A 25398-nucleotide genomic window follows, 5' to 3' on the forward strand; every position below is an offset into this window, starting at 1 on the left:
AACTCCATTATTTATTTATTTATTTATTTTTGTCTCTTCTTCTAGGGCAGTACCTGAGGCATATGGAGGTTCCCGGGCTAGGAGTCGAATCGGAGCTGTAGCTGCCGGCCTATGCCAGAGCCACAGCAACGTGGAATCCAAGCAGCGTCTGTGACCTACACCACAGCTCATGGCAATACCGGATCCTTAACCCACTGAGTGAGGCCAGGGATTGAACCCACAACCCCATGGTTCCTAGTCGGATTCGTTAACCACTGTGCCAGGACGGGAACTCCCCATCTTTATCTTTTGAAAGTGAATTGGACTTTCAGATTTTGTCTAATCTGCTGCAGTATAATTGTGTCCTTTCTTGAAAACTATTTTCTCAAATTCATTAAAGAAGATATTTTCTCTACATTCACTGGACTATGAGTAGGGCTTTGCATCATCTGCTGGCAACCTGACCTCCTTTATCCTGGTAGGATTTTGTTTCCTTAAGTGTTTGAGTGCTTGCTGGATGTGCAGCCTCCAGTGGAGCAGATGTTCAACTTAACAGAGCATGAGTCATCAGAATGGGAAGAGTCTAAGATCCATGTTCCTTAAGTATATATTTTGTAATAAATGTCAGAATTCTAGGGCCATCTTATATCTAAATGTCACAACCATTATAGTGTCAGTAGGTTAAATGATTTTTCCGTGTGTTATTATAGGGGAAACATCACTTTATGGATGTGGACACTGAAACTCAGAAAAGGTTAAATGACTAACTAGCCAGGGCTCAGTCAGTAGAGATCTGATTTTGGAGCTGAGGTGGTATATGACCTTCAGGCTTGGTAGGCTGGGTCACATTGCCCTTCAAGACTGCATTTTCATAAAAATCTAAAATTGATGCATTTATCTTGCTTGTACATTGGTTTATTGAGATATATTAATTTCTCTGCACCTGAACGAAATGTGCCCATGCTTTAATTAAATAAGGCAGGGAGTTCCTGTGGTGACTCAGTGGAAATGAAGCCGACTAATATCCATGAGGACATGGGTTCAATCCCTGCCTCACTCAGTGGGTTAAGGATCCACTATTTCAGTGAGCTGTGGTGTAGGTCACGGACGAGGCTTGGATCTTATGTTGCTGTGGCTCTGGTGTAGGCCGGCAGCCATAGCTCTGATTTGACCCTTAGCCTGGGAGCTTCCATATGCCATGGGTATGGTGCTAAAAAGCATACACAAAAAAAGGGAGGGGGGTAAGTCAGACTGCAAGCTCCTCATTTTAGGGTGACTTCAACATTTTCTGAGAAAATTGTCCTCATTTGGAGATATGAACATTTGTTAATTTTTTTCTTTTTTGTCTTTTTGCCTTTTCTAGGGCTGCTCCCACGGCATTTGGAGGTTCCCAGGCTAGGGGTCCAATCGGAGCTGTAGCCGCTGGCCTACGCCACAGCCACAGCAACGCGGGATCCTTAACCCACTAAGCAAAGCCAGGGATTGAACCCGCAACCTCATGGTGCCTAGTCGCATTCATTAACCACTGAGCCACGACGGGAACTCCAGAACATTTGTTAATTTTTGAGAAAAAATTCTGTCCCTGAGTTCCCACTGTGGCTCAGTGGAAACAGATTTGATTGGTGTCCATGAGGATGGTGGTTCAATACCTGGCCCTGCTCAATGGGTTAAGGATCCAGCATTGCAGTGAGCTATGGTATAGGTCTCAGACACAGCTCGGATCTGACTTTGCTGTGGCTGTGGTGTAGGACCACAGCAGCAGCTCCAATTTGACCCCTGGCGTGGGAACTTCCATATGCCACAGATGCGGCCCTATAAAGACCCCCCCAAAAAAAAAAATGTCACACCTCTACTGTCAGGTCACATCTCTCAGAACCAGTTGCAGAGGGTCAGGAGAGAGTTATGCCCTCTTGTGGCATAAATCAGCAGCACGCTCCTTTCCAGAGGATTGTATTAGTTTTTCCTTTTCTCATTGCCAAATTGTAGTGTTTCCTTCTTCAACCTAGAAGAATTCTTTATGATCTGGACCCTTTATTTCATGTAAATTTCTAAAACATGCCTTTGTGAATTTAAGGTGGAATTTCAGCGTTGGCCACTTTGAACTTCGGTATATTCCAGACATGGAAACTAGAGCGGGATTTATTGAAAGCACCTTAAAACCCAGTGGAAACAAAGAACAGTCTAAAATTATTGTAGATGTGGAAGAACAGGAAGCTGCCACGACGGACACCGTGATAAAGGTCTCGGTTGCTGATTGGAAAGTTATGGCGTTTAGTAAGAAGGGAGGACAACTGGAGTGGGAATACCAGGTACCCGAACCCACTGAGAATTTAGAAATATGTTTCTTTCTTTCTTAGTTTGCCTAAAAATGTTGGGTAGAGGGAAGTGACTGCCATTTTGGATTTTCACCTTGTTCTCTGTGCTCTACGAAACGGGGGATCTTTACATCTCTTAGAAAAAAGTCATCATTGTGAAAAAGATGAAAGATTGGTGAGGATGTTGGTGAACAGTGTACAGCTGTGTTTCTTTGTACACTGTTGGTGAGAATGTAAATTGCCATAGCTATAACAGAAAATAGCATGGAGATTCCTCAAAATAGTAAAAAGAAATGAAGTGAATAGATCATAAATGTTCTTAGCAACACACACACACACACAATAGCTGTGTAGGACCACAGCAGCAGCTTGGATATCTCAGCTTGATTGTGCTGGTTCTTTCATGATAATATATCAAAATGTCAATTATACACTGTAAATGTATACATTATTTTTAATTTTCAGTTATACCTTAATAAAGCTAGAAAAGTAAGACTTTAAAAAGAAATTTGAAAAAAAAATAAAAAGAAATTTGGGGTTTGAAAGGGTATTTCAGGAGTTGGGCTACATATCAATACTACTTGAAGCTATTCACATTTCTTCTATTTTTGTTTAGTTTTGTACTCCTATTGCATCTGCCTGGTTGGTCAAGGATGGCAAAGTCATTCCCATCAGCCTTTTTGATGATACAAGTTACGTCACCAATGATGGAGTTTTAGAAGATGAAGAAGACATTGTAGAAGCTGCCCGAGGAGCCACAGAAAACAGCGTTTACTTGGGTGAGTGGATGTCTCTTCTCTAGCGATAGTAGTACTGACATCAAGATTGTATTGCTACTTTGTTTCTCCCTACTTTAGGGGTCCCTGTAGTAGCTTTAAGTCCTAAATTCATCCTCTGCCTTAAGATTTATACAAAGATTTCCATTCCTGCCTTTTTTTTTTTCCCATGTATCCAGTTCTGAAACTTTTCATTACTCTAGTGTAACCTTTTTCTCTGAGACCTGTATTTAAAAGGCTTAAAAATGTTGCCATTACTGATGGATCCTCAAAATCTAAAACTTTCTGTATTTGCATTTGTATTTGCCGCTCTATCAGTTTGCTCCTTCTTAAAGATATGTTTATTTTTTTTTCCTTGCATCTGTCTAACTTATTTAAAATATAAAAACAAAATTCTGGGCAATTGAATCCCTTTAATATGGTGAATTTTGAAAACCCTCGAATCTAGTTATTTGAGCTAGTTTTGTGGTCAGATATTCATAAAATTCTTTAAACTTTATCAATGTGCTACCCACCCTTTCATCTCAATGAAACTCAAGAATTTGAAAGAATAACATGTCACACATGTGTTGTGATGGTATTTAACTGAATTGTTAGGATATCTCTGGAATGACAGGTGTTCACGTTTTCTAAAGGAAAAGGTTACCTCATCGAAACTATTAGTTTCATAAGAGTACAATGATTTCTTTTCTTTGAATTTTCCTACTGGAAGAGTTTTCCAGAAATTACCAAAAATAACTCAGTGAGAAAATTTGGAGTTCCTGTTGTGGCTCAGTGGTTAATGCATCCGACTAGGAACCATGAGGTTTGCAGGTTTGATCCCTGGCTTTGCTCAGTGGGTTGAGGATCCGGTGTTGCCCTGAGCTGTGGTGTAGGTTGCAGACGTGGCTTGGATCCTGCATTGCTGTGGCTGTGGTGTAGGCCTGCAGCTATAGCTCTGATTAGACCCCTAGCCTGGGAACCTCCATATGCCTTGGGTGCAGCCCTAAAAAGCAAAAAAAAAAGAAAAGAAAATTGTCACTTGTGTGTAACTCTCCGCCTTTCCCGCCAACTTTTGTTGAACAATCTTTGGGTCAAATTTGGGTGCTTTGGGCATGATTCTTTGAAAAAAGCTATGCAGCACATGAATAAATAGCTAGAATTAATCTAATATTATTAAATCAAAATGAGCCTTTTGAAAAAATTATTAGTGCTGGATTCTCATGGTAATTGACAGTGTTCTGTTTGATTCAGGAATGTACAGAGGCCAGCTGTATCTGCAGTCATCAGTTAGAATTTCAGAGAAGTTTCCTACAAGTCCTAAGGCCTTGGAATCTGTCAATAGTGAAAATACAATTATTCCTTTGCCAACAATCAAATGGAAACCCTTAATTCGTAAGTGAACTATAAACTTCTATAGATGTTGTTAAGATCTTAAGAGGCCAAATCATAAGATGTCTTTGCCCTAGTTTTGAATATTTCAGGGATCACAACTATTATATACTGTATGTTTTCCGATAAACTGGGAAGGTATTTCAGATGTTAATGAATTTTAATTATCATTTAGAAAATGTCATTGAAGCATCAGCTGCTCCTCTAGAAATCAGTGTTGAAGGAGTTGTGGTGCATCGAAAACGAATCTGATTAGTATCCATGAGGATGCAGGTTTGATCCCTGGCTTTGTTCAGTGAGTTAAGGAACAGTGTTGCGTGAGCTGTGGTGTTGTAGGTCAACAGACGCAGCATGGATCCTGTGTTGCTGTGGCTGTGGTGTAGGCTGGCAGCTGTAGCTCCCATTTGACCCCTAGCCTGGGAACCTCCATATGTTGTGGGTATGGCCGCAAAAAGCAAAAAAAAAAAAGAGAGAGAGAGAGAAGAAGAAAAAGAAATCAATGTTGACAAAATATTTCTCTTAACAGCTTAGAAACATTCTTAACCATTCTCTGACCATGCCTTTGTATCATTTAGCCCTTAGCATATTTATATGAAGAATATTTATGAAAAATTCTATGTTTATCACATTGTAATCTTTGAGATACTCAAATGAGTTGAATATAGGTCACCAACTTCCTTTGGTTATCTTTCTGTACCTTGTATATGTTTTCTATCACACATATTTCATCATATTTTAATTACTTGTTTAAATGACTCATCTTTTCTATAACATTGCTTTTCAAGTCATTTGTTTGACTTGAACTGTGGTTGAATGACTGTGTTTTGAGTGAATGAAGCTCACACATTTTCATTACAGTCATAACAGTTAAGATTTACCATTTCCTTTCAGATTCTCCTTCCAGAACTCCAGTCTTGGTAGGGTCTGATGAATTCGACAAGTGTCTTAGTAATGATAAGTTTTCTCATGAAGAGTACAGTAATGGTGCCCTCTCAATCTTGCAGTATCCCTATGGTAAGTGTGATTGCACTGGGATGGATAACAGTGTCTTATTTTTCTGTTTATTTTCATTTATTAATTTGAACTTAAATTAATAGAATTCAAATACAAGGTAGTCAGTTGGAGGGTAGAAAATAAAATGTCTTGGGAGTTGGGAGTTCCCATCGTGGCTCAGTGGTTAACCAATCCGACTAGCATCCATGAGTATGCTAGTGTGATCCCTGGCCTCACTCTGTGGGTTAAGGAGCCAGCATTGCCATATGCTGTGGTGTAGGCTGGCAGCTGTAGCTCCCATTTGACCCCTAGCCTGGGAACCTCCATATGCTTCAGGTGTGGCCCTAAAAAGATAAAAGACACAAAAAAAAAATGTCTTGGGAGTCAGATACTGTGAATGGCAGCCAGGGGTGCAAAGTTCCAAAGATAGATTGCCAGGGTTTTGCCACGTACAAGGGTGGGTAAACCTAACTTCCCTGTGTCTCCGTCCCTTCATCCGTAAAACAAGGATACAGCAACACTAATACGTACTTACTGGGTTGTCAAGTAAGGTCTCAATGAGCTAATGCACAGGCAATGCTAATTAGCATCATGTCTGGCTAGCAATATGTTTTCAATAAGCATTAATTCTTGTTATTAGCTCTCATTTAATTATCAGCCTAAATAATATCAATTTGTATAATGGAGAAAATAGGTGTTTCCTATAGAGCTATGTGAAAATGCTCTAAAATGAGGTTATTTTAATTTTTTCCTCAGTCAAGGCAAATTAGTACAAAAGTCAAGAATAGGTGAAATTTAGCATGAAATACATTCCCTTGTACTTAAAGTTAGGATATATTCAGATATGAAAGTCTTTTGAATAGTTGGATATAAAAAAAAATCCTCAAATCTGCATTAGGCAAAAAAATAGACTCCTCATCAGTTATCCTAGATGCCAGAACTGGGAAATTATTGTAGAATTTAAATTGATTAAAAAAAAATAAAAACCAGAGAGCTCTAAACTACAAACAGCAGTCTGTCTGATACTGATCAAAATACGAGGTAGGAGAGAATTGTGTAATGTGTCCATGTGGTATAAAATCAAAGATAAAAAGACAGGCTGCTTTCTATGTCAAACTCATATCACAGCCTGAAATGAGCCACAGAGCATGGTGCAGTGTTTTCCTTTCAGCTTGAGAAAAATGAGTCATGGTAAAATTTGGTATTTTACTGATGCTAAATGACAATGAAGTTTAAAATCCTTAAAGTTATCTGGAATCTAATATACGGCACAAATGAACCTTTCCATAAGAAAAGAAAATCATGGACTTGGAGAATAGACTTGTGGTTGCCAAGGGGGTGGGAGTGGGATGGATTGATGGGGTTAATAGATGCAAACTATTGCCTTTGGAATGGATTAGCAATGAGATCCTGCTGTGTAGCACTGGGAACTATGTCCAGTCACTTATGATGGAGCATGAGAATGTGCGAAAATAGAATGTGTACATGTATGTGTAACTGGGTCACCATGCTGTACAGTATAAAAAATAAATAAATGAAAAATCAACCCAAAAAAAAATCCTTAAAGGAGTTTGAGCACCAATTCTTTCTTGCATTATTAATGAGATAATGGATGGAGTAGCCCTTAAGGGTTTTTTTAAGTCTTATTATTCAGTAGAAAGAAAATGTGGAGTTTCCGCCGTGGTGCCACAGGTCCCTGGTATCTCTGCAGTGGCAGGTTCGATCCCCAGCCCAGTGCAGTAGGTTAAGGCTCCAGCACTGCAGCAACTGCAGTGTGTAGATTGCAGCTCCAGCTCAGATTCCATCCCTGGGCTGGGAACTCCATTATTGTGGGTAGCCAAAAAAAAAAAAAAGAAAGAAAAAAGGGGAAAAAAAAGAAGGTATGATGCGTATGGAATAAAGGAAAACATTTGTGTAGAAAGAAAAAAAAAGTAGGGTAAAAAAAGGTGTTGAAATGTGCTAAGGAAGAGATGAAACTTTAGAAAAAAGAATTAATATTATAAGACAGGGAATTAGATAATTTTAACACTTAAAGGTGGATTTATATTGGTTTATTTTAAACCACATCTAATGTTTATTTTTGAAGATAATGGTTATTACCTGCCATACTACAAGCGGGAAAGGAGCAAACGGAGCACGCAGATCACAGTCAGATTTCTCGACAACCCGAATTACAACAAGAACATCCGCAAAAAGGACCCTGTGCTCCTTTTGCACTGGTGGAAGGAAATAGTTGGGACCATCCTCTTTTGTATCATAGCAACAACTTTCATCGTGCGCAGACTCTTCCATCCTCATCCTCACCGAGTAAGACATTTTTAAAGAACCTAATTTCTTTCAAAGTGTTAGAACCATAGAAAACTGGGAGTCTGTGTGTTGGGGTGGGGGAGTGTGGCAAGGGGCACATTTACTTAAGTTTTACTCTAATATCATGGAGTTCCCTTGTGGCACAGCAAATTAAGTGTCTGGCATTGTCACTGCTGTGGCACAGGTTCAATCCCTGGCCCGGGTTCGATCCCTGGCCCAGGACCTTCCACATGCCACGGGCACAGCCTAAAAATAAAGAAAGAAAGGAAGAAAATAAATAAATAAATAAAATCACTGTTGCCCAAACTTTTGTTTCCACGTCCTTGTCCCCTTCACTCCTCAGCCCTTCGCAGTCTGGCCCTCCCCTGATCATTCCCCTTCCCTTTGACAAGGCAAATGATGTATTTTGTGTCCTTATTATACTTTTATTTTTCCCAGTATTACTTATTTGTCAATGTCATTTTATAGCCTAAGATTGTTACCCAGTTTCCATTAAGCTTTGTGGTGATGGTGATATTTCTCCTACCTTATTAGCAAAGGAAGGAATCTGAAACTCAGTGTCAAACTGAAAACAAGTATGATTCTGTAAGTGCCGAAGCTAACGACAGTAACTGGAATGACGTAAAAAATTCCGGATATGTATCACGGTAAGACTCTTATCATAAAATATATGTGTGTGGTGTAGCTTCTGGTAGTAACTGAATCGAAGAAGAAACAGCCATCGATACAGAGGACAAACGGATGGTTGCTGGAAGAGAGCGGGTGGGGGTGGTGGGTGAAATAGATGAAGAATAGAAGAGTTGTTCATTCACCATCTGCTTTAAACCTCTGGTTATATAATAAATGTCACAGGGATGTAATATAAAGCATAAAGAATATGGTTAACTACATTGCAGTAACTTTGTGTAGGAGCAGATGGCTACTAGACTTATCATGGTGATCATTTCATAACGTGTACAGATGTCAAATCATTATGTAGTTAGCATAATATTGTATGCCAACTGTATTGAAAAAGAAGAACGAATTCCCATCGTGGCTTGGTGGTTAACAAACCTGACTAGTGTCCATGAGAATGTGGGTTCAATCCCTGGCCTCGTTCAGTGGATTAAGGATCTGGCGTTGCCATGAGCTGTGGTGTAGGTCACAGATGTGGCTCGGGTCCCTCATTGCCGTGGTTGTGGTGTAGGCCAGCGGCTACAGCTCCGATTCAACCCCTAGCCTGGGAACCTCCGTATGCCGTGGGTGCGGCCCTAAAAAGACAAAAAAAAAAAAGAAGAAGAAATGACCTCTAAATGTAGATCTTGTTTCACTTCTTTTTAAATGTGTGACTATCTAGGTAAATAAAACAGACTTATCCCTCAGATTTCTTAAACTTATTCAAAGTAATTTGTAAGAGGGATAGAAACAGAGTGTTATAAAAGTTTAGAATTACAGCCCCTGGGTATGTCAATTATTTCTCAATAAAACTGAAATGAAAAAAGAATTACAACCACCAAATTGAGTTGTTATTCAGATAACTTAGTTATTGAGGTTCTGCCATGTACTGGGCTTGGTACTAATAATACCAAATAGTAATTATTATGTTGCTAGAATATGATATAAATCTCCTGTGTTACTTAATCCTCAATTATTTATTTCATCTTTATTCTCCCTAGAGTAAGAAGTAGAAAAATAGGGAGAAATACACTAATAGAACTGATCATTTTTAAAAGCAGAATTGGGGAGATCCTGGTGACTCAGTGGGTTGAGGGTCTTTTATCATTGCTGTGGCTCTGGTTACTGCTGTGGCACAGGTTCAATCCCTGACCTGGGAACTTCCACATGCTGAGGGTATGGCCAAAAATGGACAAACAAATAAATACACAATAAAAGCTGAAGAGGGAGTTAGGTTACTTAAAAAGCAGCCCAGGAGTTCCCAGTGTGGCACAGTGGTTAACAAATCTGACTAGGAACCATGAGGTTGCAGGTTCGATCCCTGGCCTTGCTCAGTGGGTTAAGGATCTGGTGTTGGCATGAGCTGTGGTGTAGGTCGCAGACGTGGCTCGGATCCCGCATCGCTGTGGCTCTGGCGTAGGCTGGTGGCTACAGCTCCAATTCGATCCCTAGCCTGAGAACCTCCATATGCTGCAGGAGCAGCCAAAGAAATGGCAAAAAGACAAAAAACAAAAAAACAGCCCTTTCAAATAATTTGAAAGTGAAATAAAAGTAGAAAATCTGTTAGCAGTCTATCAGGTGTACATATTTGGGTGCTTTGTAGGATGAGAAATGGTTCTGTGGTTCAATCCATGTAATTTTCTTATTACATGGATTATTGCTACTTCTTCTCCTCCCCCTTTTTTGGTCACACCCATGGCATTCATAAGTTCCCAGCCAGGAATTGAACCTGGGCCACAGTAGTGACAACGCCAGATCCTTAACCCACTGAGCCACAAGAGAACTACTTCCCTTTGTTTTTGTATCATACTTAGTACTGTAGTGATATGAGGACAAGGAAAAAGTATAGAACCTTACTGCTTACTATCTAGGGTAATGGTTTTATGATCAAAATAATGAAAATTTCAGCTAAAATGTGTGTTATTTTGATTACCTGTGGACTTAATTTATCTAAGCTTCATTCATACTGTATCATCAAAAACTGAGAATCGACCATAATCTGTATGTATGTCTTAGCAAAATCTACTAGGTGAGTTACAAGTGGTAAGAGCGTTAATGCCCTTGCTGATAAGGATGCTAACTAATGCATTAGTGGCTGATACCTCCAGTGAGGGAGGGAGAAGTCGGGGTTCACCAGCTCCACCAGCAGTTCACTGCCCAGGCTGTTTGTTGTTCATTCAGCACTTATTCTGAACAGCTGTGTGCAGGCAGTATCTCAGGCTTTGGGAGAAATAAAAAGACTGGGCATAGCTCCTAGAGGAGCCTAACATCTCCAGGGGAAGATGATGCTAGATAAAACATAAAAAACATATCAGAAAAAAAGCCATGACTAAGTCACAGACTCTGGCAGTGATGATTCAAGAGGGTGTCATAAATGAGGTCACATTTTAATTGAACCATAAATCATGAGTAAGAGACATGCAGAGATGGGGGAAGAGTGGGCTGTGGTGGATAAATATATATTTGTAAGGCTGTTGTGAAAAGAATTGGAATAATGTACTCTAAAGTTGAATTGGACTTATTTTCCTTTCATTTTAATATGAAGAGAACAGCTGATTGTTTGTAAAATGCAGGAGCTCTGTATAGTACTCGATGTTCGTTGAGTGCCTACTGTGTTCTTGGCATTATTAAGAGCATGAACTCTGGATTCCGGTATGAGTTTAAGTCCTAAGCTGGGTCCTTAGGTGAGGCGAAACTTAAATTTATGGAATCGGTCATCATATCTAATTTTTTTTTTTTTTCAAAAGATGTTTCCATTTTCACAAGAGTGTTTTCTTTAATGTAGGAAGATAATTCAATTGGCCCTCCAGGAGTAGGACCTGAACTTCATGGGCTTTTGCATTTGGGGAGATGGATTTGTACTGAAGTACCTTGACTAGCTATTTTTAGGGATACAGAGTATTACTCTTCATTCTCTGTGAAGGTAATTGGCCCACGGAGGGTTGGGATCTATTGTCTTTCCTCCTCAACACTGTGCTCTAACCAGCTGAGCCAGCTACTAAATCAGAGTATGCAAGTCATAATGTAATAAACTTAGCCTTCTAAGGGACACCCAGGGTAATCTAATTCAGTCCTCCCCCATGTGGCTGGAAGAATAACTTCCATAGCATGCATTCATTCATTTATTAATTCATGCATTATTTGATGTCTGTCAGACTTTCTATTTGCCAGGTAAGCTCAGGCTTTGGAAATACAAAGAGGAAAAAAAAAAAAAAAAAGAATGCTTCCCTGCAGTCAAGGCCCCCACTATTCAGTGGCAGCAAGGAGAGAAAGCTATGTGTAAATAACCTAAAATATTGGGAGGGGAGTAAGTTTAAGAAGTCCACAGTACTCTATGCGTCATGCTCTAAGAACATCAACATGGACTTGTAGAGGTGGTGGATGAGCAGAATGAACTAAGAATAAAGTTTTAGTAAATAAATATAAAGAGGTAGGCTGACTTCATAGAGCAAATAGCAGAAGCAAAAGCCCTGAAATTTTGAAAGGCCATGGGTGCAAGTCATCTGGCATATACAGAGCAGATCAGTGAGTCGGGCACTAAAGGAGGAAATAGACTACAAAGAGGAGGCCCATCTGTAAGTGACAGATGTGAGTTAGCTTCCATCCAGATACCTTTGGTGCTGAGCATAGTGACCCGTGAGGCATGCCAGCAAATTTCAGATAGCTTTGGTTCCTCGAGAGAGTTCTGACTAAAAAAGAACTTAGGAGTTCCCACCATGGCTCAGTGGGTGAAGAGCCCGGCATTGTCTCTGTGAGGATACAGGTTCGGTCCCTGCCTGGCTCAGTGGGTTAAAGATCCGGCATTGACAAACACTGCAGCGTAGGTCTCATATGTAGCTCAGATCCAGTGTTACTGTGGCTGTGGTGTAGGCTGGCAGCTGCAGATCTGATTCAACCCCTAGCCTGGGAACTTTCATATGCCAAAGGTACAGCCCTAAAAAGAAAAAAAAAGTACTTAAATATAATAGGACTAATTAAAAATTTTTTCTGTAAAATACACAGGCACTGACATAAGATTAAAATATATTTTCTAATTGAGTACAGAATGCCACAGGAGGTAAAAGTTTAGAGAATTAAGGGTAGAATATTTTGATGGATGATAGAAAGTATTGGATAGGACAGAACAGTCCTAAAGTTGCTATAAGAATAAGTGATTAGAAAGGGAATGTGTGTGTATAACGACTGGGTCATTTTGCTGTATAGCAGAAATTGGCATATCATTGTAAATCAACTACAACTTAATTTTTTAAAAAAGAAAGAGTAAGTGAGTAACAAGTGATTCTCCATGAAGCAGAAGCTTTTTAATTTTTTAGAAAATTCCTAGGGAGGTGTTCCCTGCTGGCCTAGCGGTTAAAGGATCCAGCATTGTCACTGCTGTGGTGCAGGTTTAGTCCCTGGCCTGGGAATTTCCACATGCTTCATGCTCAGCCAAAAAAAAAAATACGTTTGCTTCATTTATACAAACAGAAAACAAAACAATGTTATTAGAATTTAAACTACACTATTTATTAAAATAAGTTCTATTAGACTTAGTTTATACGTTTTTACATATCGTAAGATTGAACTGATTATTACCTTACTATAAAATTTAAAACTACTTGCAAACTTTTTTAAATGTACTTTTTTTTTTTTTTTTTAAAGATATCTAACAGATTTTGAACCAATTCAGTGCATGGGTCGTGGGGGGTTTGGAGTTGTCTTTGAAGCTAGAAACAAAGTAGACGACTGCAATTATGCCATCAAGAGAATCCGTCTCCCGAACAGGTAATGAATGGTACTTTTAGTGAACTTGGAGTTGGGACTGTACTATGTAATCTCATAAGCAGTATGTCCTTCTTACTATATATTCCATAGAGACCAAATAAAACTTAGTTTCTGAGTGTTATGTTCTGAATGCTGCCAGGTAACCAACTGTCTAAAAAATATGATCTACATTGACCGCTTTGTATCTGCTTAAAAAAATCTGCCCTTGTTTGTTTGTTTTTGCTTTTTTGTTTTTTTAGGGCCACAGGTATGGCATATGAAAGTTCCCACACTAGGAGTCAAATCGGAGCTGCAGCTGATGGCATATGCCACAGCCACAGCAATGCTAGACCTGAGTCATGTCTGTAACCTATACCATAGCTCATCACAACACCAGAGCCTTAACCCACTGAGTGAGGCTAGAGGTTGAACCCAAATCCTCATGGATACTAGTCAGGTTCGTTTTCATTGAGCCACAATGGGAACTCCTGCCCATTCTTAACAACTCAGGACTTTTCCTAGAATGAATTTTAATAGCCACAGATACACAGCATCATTTAAAAATAATCTATATTGGAGTTCCCCTCCTGGCTCAGCAGTTAACAGAACCAAACCCTCATAGTATCCATGAGGATGTGGATTTGATCCCTGGCCTTGGTCAGTGGGTTAAGCACTGTTGCCATGAGCTATGGTTTAGGTCACAGACACAGCTTGGAGCCTGCATTGCTGTTGCTGTGGCTGTGGTGTAGGCTGGCCGATGCAGCTCCGATTCGACTCCTAGCCTGGGAACCTCCATATGATGCGGGTGCACCCCTAAAAAGACAAAATAATAATCTGTATTTATCATGGAAAAAAGAAAAGATATTAAAACAAAAACCATTTGTGTCTTCTCAATTCAGTAATAAACAGTTTTAACATTTTAGAATATTTTCTTTCGTTTTTTTTTTTTTCTGGTCATAAATTTACCTAGTTGATAGCACAGTTATCAGTGCAATTCAGTTTTATCTGTTGCTTCATTCGTTGAATCCTCAGTACTTTCCATGCTATTAAGAGTATTTTATTGAAATGCTAAAATATATTAAAAGTATCTTATGGTTAGATAATAGTCCAGTCAATACACATGCCATATCTTAACCATTTCTTATTGAATATTTAGGTTTCTCATGTGTTACAATTAAAATAACTTTATGGTGTCCATCTTTGGTATAAAATTTTGATCACATCTGTTCCTTAGGATAGATTTACTAGAAGTGGAATTTGTGGCTCCAAACAGAGTGATGCTTAAAATGATGGGCTTGGGGTTCCTGTTGTGGTGCAGTGGAAACAAATCTGACTAGTATCCAGGAGGATGTGGGTTCAGTCCCTGGCCTTGCTTAGTGGCTTGGGGATCTAGTGTTACTATGAACTGTGGTATAGGTTGCATATGTGCCTCAGATCTCAAATCGCTGTGGCTGTGGCATAGGCCAGCAACTGTAGCTCCAATTCGACCCCTAGCCTGGAAACTTCCATATGCCAGAAGTGTGGCCCTAAAAAAAAAGAAAAAAGAAAAAGATGAAATGAAATAAAATAAAATGATGGGCTTCCATTAATACCTTCCTTCGAATCTACTGTGGAAGTTCCTGTGGATTCTTGATTAAATGTGCACTATTGCTGAGCTGTCTTCCTAACCAGTACTTAAACATGCTGTCCAACAGATAGGGACACAGAAATGGAACGGTTTGAGTACCATGGGACTATTTTTTTTCTTTGGTATATCATTTTTTTAAATTAAAAAAAAATTTTTTTTTGCTTTGTAGGGCGGCACCTGCAGCGTATGGACATTCCCAGGCTAGGGGTCTAATTGGAGCTACAGCTGTCGACCTACACCACAGCTAGAGGCAACACTGGATCCTTAACCCACTGAGTGAGGCCAGGGATCGAACCTGCAACCCCACGGTTCCTAGTCGGATTTGTTTCCACTGTGCCATGATGGGAACTCCTGGTATATCTTTTTTTTTTTTTTTTTTTGTCTTTTTGCCTTTTCTAGGGCCGCTCCTACAGCATATGGAGGCTCCCAGGCTAGGGGTCCAATCAGAGCTGTAGCCACTGGCCTACGCCAGAGCCGCAGCAACGCAGGATCCAAGCCACCTCTGCCACCTATACCACAGCTCACAGCAACGCTGGATCCTTAACCCACTGAGCAAGGCCAGGGATCGAACCTGCAACCTTGTGGTTCCTAGTCAGATTCGTTAACCACTAAGCCACAATGGGAATTCCCTGGTATATCATTTTTGAGTAGCTTAAATATTCATATGTACAAGGCATCACATAGACTATAAAATAAAGCAAGGCTTCTGCCCTCGACAACCTATAACCATTTGAAGCTCTCGTGCATATACTCAGATAACTGCAATGCAAGGGAGACTGTGACCCATGGCTTAGCTTAGTGAATAACTTCTCATGGACAAAATGTAGATGTAGCTGAAAGGCGATGAAGGAAGGCGAGCTTTATGGAGGTGGTGGTGTCTCCGCCGTGTTTAAGGGCAGCCAGTCCCTCAGTAGACACACACGAAGGGAGGGAAGGCCAGGTACTCAAGATGGCCTGGGCACAGGCTCTTGGCAGACATGCACAGGGGATGTAGAGACTAGTGAAGGTTCTGGCACCAGGGGACCGAGGGTAAGAATGGAGGCTAGTATGGAGGAAGGATAGAAAAGATGGGTGGCAGCACCTTAAATGGCAGACAGAGGAGTTTAGATTTTATTCCATCGACACTTGTGCCTCTGAGCAGGAGAATGACTCGATCCAAGTGGAGGTGGTGCGCGGATGGCTGTTAGGAAGAAAGGGTCAGAGATAGGCGTGTTCATTAGATTTTATTGGTTGGCTGGTTGGTTTTGTTCGTGTGTTTATTTCTGTTATGTATGCATTTATTTATTTATTTATTTTGTCTTTTTGTCTTTTCTAGGGCCGCACCCTCGGCATATGGAGATTTCCAGGCTAGGGGTCTAATTGGAGCTGTAGCCACCAGCCTACACCACAGCCACAGCAACTCGGGATCTGAGCTGCGTCTGCAACCTACACCACAGCTCATGGAAATGCCAGATTCTTCACCCACTGAGCAAGGCCAGGGATTGAATCCGCAACCTCATCGTTCCTAGTCGGATACGTTAACCACTGAGCCACGACGGGAACTCTCATTTATTTATTTAGTTGGCAGAGTTTCAGTCCTAAGATCCAAAACATTAGTGCAGCAGAAGTGGGGACAGATGAGGAATGAATATAAGGAATTGAAAAAGAGGAGCTGATAGGATTTGGTCACTGAAGGTGGAGAATTCAGACATGTTGCCAGAATTCATAGGCTGGGAACAGTAACAGTGATAAAGGCACAGAGAGGAAAAGTGGGAGGAACTGACCCTCTCTTGGGGAGGGAAGAGGATATAACTTCTATATATCGTGTTTTTTCAGGTGATAGTGGGACCCTAGAATGTAAGCTTAGATCATCAGAAAATCAGATCAGAAGATCAAATCCAGATGCTTTTTTCGTGAAACATCATCGCCTATGATAGTAGTTGAGGCTTCACCAGGCAAAGGTGCTTGTTCAAGCCTTTCACCTTGTTGTCTGTATCTTGTCAGCGTGGGCTTTTCTGCATCCTCCTGAGCTGCCATGCTGAGCTCTCTTTTCTGAACCCTTCACTTAAGCCTATTCATCCCCCTTTGATTAACATGCATTAAGCAGTTCTCTTTAAGGGTCTGTGGTCATTTTTAATCAGCTAAGAAAGTTTTATTTGAGGAAAGCAGTGTGTGGACTTGTAGCACTTATTTCCAGAAGAAAAAAAAAATCCTAAAATACATATATATTTTTTTAATGCAGGACTTACTATGTGGCTTTTTAGAATTATGCCACTAGGCTGGCTCTTCTGTTTGCAGGTTTAGAATCAAAGGAGAATTTTAATTTGTTAGTTTTCAATATTGGATGTGATGGCTACTTCACAGCTTCCTTGTTTCTCTGTTTCAGGGAATTGGCTCGGGAAAAGGTAATGCGAGAAGTTAAAGCCTTAGCCAAGCTTGAACACCCAGGAATTGTTAGATATTTCAATGCTTGGCTGGAAGCACCACCAGAGAAGTGGCAAGAAAAAATGGATGAAATTTGGCTGAAAGATGAAAGGTAACCTGGTTAGACATAGGCTTACACTTTATTTCTTTGAGGCTAGTTTATTTGCCTATATGAACAAAATATCCTTTCTATAACTTTAGAAAAAAAATTTTTTAAAGCAAATAACATCTAAGTTTACTGTTTCCTGTCATTGTGTTTTGGAACGTTGTCTAGACACTTTCTTTTTTTTTTTTTTTTTCTGACTGCACCTGTGAAAGTTCCCCGGCCAGGAGGGATCAAACCCACACCACAATTGCCACCTGCGCCACCGCTGCGGCAACACCAGATTCTTAACCCACTGCACCACAAGGGAACTTCCTCTAGTCACTTGTTAAGTGAAAAGTTGATTTCGTTTTTAGAACATTAATTTTTTTTCTTTTTTGTCCAGAACATGAATTTATTGGTAGACACGGTCCTATGACTTATAATTCACTGGCAATTTATAGTAGCCTTTCTCAATAAGAGATATTGTCTGCTTTTGTCTCCATTTTTTATTTAAAATTTTTATTTAGTTTCTTTCTTCCTTTCTTTCTTGCCTTGCCTGCAGCATGTGGAAGGTTCCCAGTCCAGGGATCAAACCCACACCACAGCAGTGATCTGGGCTGTGACAGTGACAGCTCCAGATCCTTAACCTGCTATACCACAAGGGAACTCTTGAGTTTCTTAGTAGTTAGCAATTTACAGCTCTTCTCTAAAGTAGTTTTAAACTATTTCTACTTAAAAATATATAAACATAGGCAACCTGAAGATATTTATGTTAAATATTCTATGCTCTAGGAAGAAAGGCCTTATTAAAAACTACTAAATGAGAACATGGAGTTCCCTGGTGGTGAAGTGGGTTAAGGAGCTGTTATTGTCACTGCTGTGGCTCAGGTTGCTGCTATGGCATGGGTTTGACGCCTGGCCTGGGAATTTCTATGCACTGAGGATGTGGCAAATAAATAAAATAAAATAGAAACTACTAAATGAGAACAGAAAGGAAGCAGACTACAAATAGACTATTTACCAAACAGCTGGAGTGAAATTCTTGCCTAAAAGTACCAAACACAGCCCTGAACCACAGGAGGTATCTAGTTACAGTGACACTTGTTATACAGGCAGCCAGTAGCCAAACCATGAAAGGACCAACTGAAGTGGCCCTGTGTCTCAAAGCTCTGTGAGCTGCTGCCCTAATTTGGCTGAGGGCTTTCTCAAATCACAGCCACTGTCAGGTCCTGGCCTTGGTCTTCCCTTGTGCCTTGTGTTCTATGCAAAGGTCTTGGCTGCTTTGGCATGACAGTTGCAGATAACTGTTTCGAGTATAAAATCAAGTTTTCTCTTCTCTTCTTTTTTTTTTTTTTTTTTTTGGTCTTTCTGCCTTTTCTAGGGCCGCTCCCACGGCATATGGAGGTTCCCAGGCTAGGGGTCAAATTGGAGCTGTAGCCGTCGGCCTACGCCACCGCCACAGCAATACAGGATCCTAGCCGAGTCTGCAGCCTACACCACAGCTCATGGCAACGCTGGATCCTTAACCCACTGAACAAGGCCAGGGATCCAACCCGCAACCTCATGGTTCCTAGTCGGATTCATCAGCCACTGAGCCACGACAGGAACTCCTAAAATCAAGTTTTCTAAGTAAGGAATGGGTGGACTATGATGTTCTTTGTCTCCTGTAGCATGTTTTCATTGAACCTCTGTGTTGTTGTTTGGTTTGGCTTCATACTATAGTTGAAGCTTTGGAAACAAAGGATATAGGAGTTCCTGTCGTGGCTTAGTGGTAAGGACCCCACTCAACTAGTATCCATGAGGATGAGTGTTCAATCCTTGGCCTCACTCAGTGGGTTAAGGATCCTGCATTGCTATGGCTGTGGGGTAGGCCGGGTGCTACAGCTCTGATTCGACCCCCAGCCTGGGAACTTCCATATGCCACAGTTGCGGCCCTAAAAAGTGAAAAAGCAAAAACAAAACAAACAAAAAACAAAGGATGTAGTTACAACACTGTAAATCAACTATACTTCAATAAAAATAAACAAAGGATGTAGTTCACAGAACTTCATCAACATATTCACTCTCATCCCTTTGTATTTCTCCCACTTTTAGCACAGACTGGCCACTCAGTTCGCCGAGTCCAATGGATGCACCATCCGTTAAAATACGCAGAGTGGATCCTGGCTCTACCAAGGAACATATTGAAATCATAGCTCCTTCACCACGAAGCAGCAGGTCTTTCTCTATGGGGATTTCCTGTGGCCAGACGAGTTCATCGGAGAGCCAGTTCTCTCCCCTGGAACTTTCCGGAATGGACCATGGAGATGCCAGCCAGTCAGTGGATGCAGCGTACAACCTCCAGGACAGCTGCCTTACAGACTGTGACTTGGAGGACGGTACTCTGGACGGCAGCAATGATGGGCACTCCTTTGAACTTTGTCCTTCTGAATCTTCTCCCTACATCAGGTCTAGGGAGCGAACCTCCTCTTCCATAGTGTTTGAAGATTCTGGCTGTGATAACGCATCCAGCAAAGAAGAGCCCAGAATGAACCGACTGCCTATTGGCAACCACTGTGCTAATAAACTCACTGCACTCCAGCATTCCAGTAGCAAATCTTCCTCTGAACCTACTCTGTCTATTTCTCCTCCAAGACCGACCACTTTAAGTTTAGACCTCACTAAAAACACTACGGAAAAACTCCAGCCCAGTTCACCGAAAGTGTATCTGTACATCCAGATGCAGCTGTGCAGAAAGGAAAACCTCAAAGACTGGCTGAACAGCCGCTGCACCATCGAGGAGCGAGAGAGGAGCGTGTGTCTGCACATCTTCCTGCAGATTGTGGAGGCGGTAGAATTTCTGCACAGCAAAGGGCTCATGCACAGGGACCTCAAGGTCTGTATTTGCAGAACATCACCCAAGGGTTTCAGTGTGGGTTTTTGGTTTGGTTTGGGGGTTTTTTGTCTTTTCATCAAGTCATTTATTTTTTTATTGGACTTACAATGTTGTATTAGTTTCCGGTGTATAGCAAAGTGGATTCAGATCAATGTATCTGATATATGTTCTTTTCAGATCCTTTTCCATTATGTTATTGCAAGGTATTAACTATTCTTTTTTCAGATTCTTTTCCACTATATGTTATCACAAGATACTGACTATTGAATATAGTTCCCTGTGTAATACAGTAGGTCCATGTTGGTTATCTCTTTAATTTAATTTAATTATTTATTTTTGGCCATGCATGCAGCATGTGTAAGTTCCTGGGCCAGGGATCAAACCTGCACCACAGCAGTGACCCAAGCCACAGCCATGACAACACCAGATCCTTAACCCACTAGGCTGCCAGGGAACTCCTGATTATCTGTTTTATAGATGATGTTTATATAATGTGTATCTGCTAATCACAACCTCCTAATTTATCCTTCCGCCTCCCTTTCCCCTTTGGTAACATAAGTTTGTTTTCTATGTCTGTGAGTCTGTTTCTGTTTTGTAAATAAGTTCATTTATATCATTTTTAATAGATTCCACATATAAATAATATCCTATATTTTTCTTGTCATTCTGATGTTTTGTGATTGAGAGCAGTACTTGCAGAATTTTTCAGGGTTGTTTTTATTGTGTTGTTTTTGTTTGTCTTTTTACGGCTGAACCTGCAGCATATGGAAATTCCCAGGCTAGGGGTTGAATCGGAGCTGCAGCTGCCAGCCTACACCACAGCCACAGCCATCTGAACCACATCTGCAACCTACATCACAGCTCATGTTAATGCCGGATCCTTAACCCACTGAGCGAGGCCAGTTATCAAACCAGAAACCTCATGGATCCTAGTTTGGTTCATTACTGCTGAACCACAATGGAAACTCCCCAGAATTTGTCAGTTTTTAACGAAGTAAACTTAAGAACAGAGGAGAAGAAAGATATTGGCAGGAGAAGTCTGGAAGATGAGCCTGTAGGGGACTATGCAAAAATAAGAAGGCTTTCGTGTTTTTTGTTTTTATTTTTTTTATTACAGTTGATTTACAGTGTTCTGTTAATTTCTGCTGTACAGCAAAGTAAGGCTCTCATGTTTTAAAAACTTGGAGCAAATTGTGAATTCTCCTCTGTAATGCATTAATGTCCATTTTATGGGAAAAAGTATTCACCATCTCCTGATAGGAAAAAAAAAATCTTTGTGTAAAATCCACCATGAGCAGATCTATCATTTTTCGTCTGGCTCTCAGTAACACTGACACAGGTCCCTAAGGGCCCCCAAGCAGCTTAGTAAAGGACCCAAGTGGTCTGAGAGACGTGTGTTCTTTCATTAGCCAGCTCTGAGCTGGGGCCAGTCTCCAGGCTTTTTGCCCTTCATTCCTGAACCACTTAGACTTCAGGAAAGGAGGTGAGAAGCTGGGTGGTGAAACGTAGAAAAGGATTAGCTAGGTGACTGTTTCCAGCTCTCAAGCCTTTAATTCTATTTTCAGTATATATGCTCTTGAATATTGTGGCAAGGCAGTGCGCTCGATTACAGAAGATTCTTACTAAAACATGCAGCATTTCCTGAGTATGTATTTCTGAAATAGCTGCATGAAATTTGGATTTAACCAATTTCTACCTTATTCCATTTAATCATAAAGATTATCGATAGGTGTATCATGAAGATATAAATATTTTTCTATTCAAGTAGCTTGAACTTTCAATCGTTTTGGACTACTGAGTATTTTCAGTTTCGTTTTATGTAACCACAAACTTGTGTCAGACACCACAGTAGCTGTTTGGATGAATTATTTTCTTCTAAAATCCGCACTAGGTTTTTTTTTTTTTTTTTTTTTTTTTAATCCTTGAGTATATTTTAAGAGTTATGGATAAGAATTAGAAGTAATTCTCGGAGTTCCCATCATGGCGCAGTGGTTAACGAATCCAACTAGGAACCATGAGGTTGCAGGTTTGATCCCTGGCCTTGCTCAGTGGGTTAAGGATCTGGAATTGCAGTGAGCTGTGGTGTAGATTGCAGATGCGGCCCAGATCCCACGTTGCTGTGGCTCTGGTGTAGGCTGGCAGCTACAGCTCCTATTCGACCCCTAGCCTGGGAACCTCCATATGCCGCAGGAGCGGCCCAAGAAATGGCAAAAAGACCAAAAAAAAAAAAAAAAAAAAAAAAGAATTAGAAGTAATTCTTATTTTCCAAAATAATTTTTACTGAGTTATATATAATCACTATGTGTCAGTGATTTCAGTATGGGCCAACACGAATTGGCAGAAATTATTCTGCACTGAATGAAAAGTTGAGAGATGATTTATTTTTGTTGGAAAGGAGAAGACTGCCAGGAGGCCAGACACCCCTCCCTCACTTGAGAGTGTGCTGGCTATAGGAGTATGGTAAACATTTATCGATTGGTGAGAAACAGTTCACTGATATATGCATTCTTCTTGCACTTAATACTTACTGTTCCCACAAAATGTTAAGTTGATATTTTTATAAATTTTGTATATTCTTCTGCTGATTTTGTAACGTTAAAGAGATACTGGTGAATATTTGCAACAATTTTGTCTAAAGGTTTTTTTCTGTATTTGCCCATGCACCAAAAAAGTTTAAGAAAATTAATTTTCCCTTTAGGTTTTCTAGAAATCAGAACATTCATTTCTTCTTAAATTCCTTTTTAAGATTTCTGATAAGGTTATGAGCCAGGGTTGGAATCAGTGAGAATCACTTTTAGAGTTCCCTGGTGGCTCATCAGGTTAAGGACCTGGCACTGGAACTGCTGTGGCTCAGGTTGGTGCTGTGACTCAGGTTTGATACCTGGCCTGGGAACTTCTGCATGCCATGTGCAGCCAAAAAAAAAAAAAAAAAGAGGAGAGAGAATCACTACCACTTTTGCTCACATCCATTGGCTAGAATTAGAATTCAGTTATGCAGCCACACCTAACGGCAAGGCAGGATAAGAAATGACAGTTAACTTTATGGTTAAAAGAAGAGAGTCAAGTTTTTTTGATGAGCAGCCAGCTCGTCTCTACTGTGATGATTTTGCTCAAATACCCTTCTCCACAAAGCCTTCTCTAATCACCCTTTATAAAATTGCAACCACCCTCTAGCTCCATTCAATTTTTCCTCTCTTCCGCCTTCATTTTTTCCCCTCCGTAGTGCTTATCACTATGTCACAATCTATATATGGTTTACTTTTTTATCTTGTTTCTTGGAATGTGAGCTCCATAAAGGCAAGGATTCTTACCTACATTCTCCCTCTCTCTGTCTCTCTCTCACACACACACACAAATTCTAGTGTTCCCGAAAAAATTCCCCCAAGATTTTTCATTCCCAGCTGAAAAGCTTTGTGTTCTGTTCATTCTGACCTGTCATTGACCCAACATTAAACCTTCTAGGCCCTCTCCCCTTTTGTATTTTGGTCACTGTGACATCATCACTCCTTGGCCCTTGATTCTCCAGACTGACTTCTTGGCTTTTCTCTCTCTCCCTGTCTGTTTTTTTTTTTAGGGCTGCACTTGCAGCATATGGAAATTTCCAGGCTAGTGGTCAAATTGGAGCTGTAGCTGCTGGCCTATGCCAAAACCACAGTCACGCCAGATCCAAGCCAAGTCTGTGACTTATACCACAGCTCACAGCAACTCCAGATCCTTAACCCACTGAGCAAGGCCAGAGATCGAAGCTGCATCCTCATGGATACTAGTTAGGTTCTTAACCTGCTGAGCCACAACAGGAACTCCTAGGCTTTTCTCCTCACCCTAGCTACAGTGGGATTTTCTCAGTGTACACTGATTTTCTCAGCTACACTGATTTTCAGTGTCCTCATAGAATCCGTATTTCTCCTCCTAATTCTCATCACACTTGAATTATTTATCCTCTGGGCTTCACAGGGACGGAGCCGTATCTGCTTGATTCATCTCCTAGATCCTTAGCACAATGCCTGATGCGTTTCTCTATGCTTGTGTCATTTTATTTGGCATGTTCCTTTCTTTGCAGCCCTGAAGTATTTATACTAGTTTCATCAAAAAAAAAAAGAAAGAAAGAAATCTATTGTCCCATGTCACTGAATGGTCCAAGATTTTTTTTTTTTTTTGGTCTTTTTGCCTTTTCTAGGGCCACTCCCGCAGCATATGGAGGTTCCCAGGCTAGGGGTCTAATCAGAGCTGTAGCCATTGGCCTACACCAGAGTCACAGCAACAACCTACACCACAGCTCACGGCAACGCCAGATCCTTAAACCACTGAAGAAGGCCAGGGATTGAATCCCCAACCTCATGTTTCCTACTCGGATTCGTTAACCACTGCACCACGACGGGAACTCCCAAGATTTTTTTTTTTTTTTTTTTTTTTTTTTGGTCTTTTTGCCTTTTCTAGGGCTGTTCCCGTGGCATATGGAGGTTCCCAGGCTAGGGGTCTAATCGGAGCTGTAGCCTCCGGCCTATACCAGAGCCACATCAACTCAGGATCCAAGCCAAGTCTGCAACCTATACCACAGCTCACGGCAACGCTGGTTCCTTAACCCACTGAGCAAGGCCAGGGATCGAACCCGCAACCTCATGGTTCCTGGTCAGATTCGTTAACCACTGAGCCATGATGGGAACTCTAAGAATGGTCCAAGATTGAAGTAAAGCTTTGTCCGGGATCAGAACCTGCGCACACACACCCCCCACGCGCCAACTCCATTTCTTATTTCCACTTGCAGGCAGACTCTCCCTTCATAGTCTCAGCATAGCTGCCAGCAGTCCTCAGGGCTCCATGCTGTAAATCTTCTGGAGGTACAAGAGAGAAAAGCATCACTTTACCCTACTCTGATCAGAAGTCCTGGATTTTCTTCAAATTGATAAGCCAAGGACATTTAGTCATCCTTAGTCTCTTGGCTGGAGGTGGGGACTGTGCTGATTGGTATCTGCCACCCCTGGATGCAGCCGCAAGATCACTTTCATGGGGAAACCGTGAAGTGGCTGCCCGGAGGAAGGGAGGTCCCAGAGTCAGGATGCTTCTGGCAGAAGCACAGGAGGATGGGCGGATGCCAGAGAAAAAAGTCAGTTAGTGTCGGGTAGTTACAGCTGACACCAGAGCACAAGAGGGGAGAACGATGAAATGTAAGGCAGCAGAGTCTATTCCCGTTTCTCATACAAAGTTATTTGTGGGAATGTAGGAGGTTATGGTTGTAGATTTTGGTTCTATGCTCTAAATTATTTCAAAGT

At 40.9% G+C, this 25398-nt stretch overlaps 1 protein-coding gene across 1 annotated transcript in view; it reads left to right on the plus strand.

Annotated features, from left to right (window-relative positions):
• The window catches only part of EIF2AK3 (eukaryotic translation initiation factor 2 alpha kinase 3), an 82354-nt gene that overhangs the window by 41692 nt on the left and 15264 nt on the right, over window positions 1-25398 (plus strand). Inside the window, exons 5-13 of the mRNA XM_003124925.4 lie at window positions 2054-2288; window positions 2911-3073; window positions 4304-4444; window positions 5333-5455; window positions 7521-7741; window positions 8276-8388; window positions 13037-13159; window positions 17131-17280; window positions 19348-20128. Coding sequence (XP_003124973.2) covers window positions 2054-2288; window positions 2911-3073; window positions 4304-4444; window positions 5333-5455; window positions 7521-7741; window positions 8276-8388; window positions 13037-13159; window positions 17131-17280; window positions 19348-20128 — 2050 coding nt within the window. The remainder of the gene's footprint in view (window positions 1-2053; window positions 2289-2910; window positions 3074-4303; window positions 4445-5332; window positions 5456-7520; window positions 7742-8275; window positions 8389-13036; window positions 13160-17130; window positions 17281-19347; window positions 20129-25398) is intronic.

Source organism: Sus scrofa, chromosome 3 (genome assembly GCF_000003025.6).
Source record: "Sus scrofa isolate TJ Tabasco breed Duroc chromosome 3, Sscrofa11.1, whole genome shotgun sequence".
Classification (NCBI taxonomy): domain Eukaryota; kingdom Metazoa; phylum Chordata; class Mammalia; order Artiodactyla; family Suidae; genus Sus; species Sus scrofa.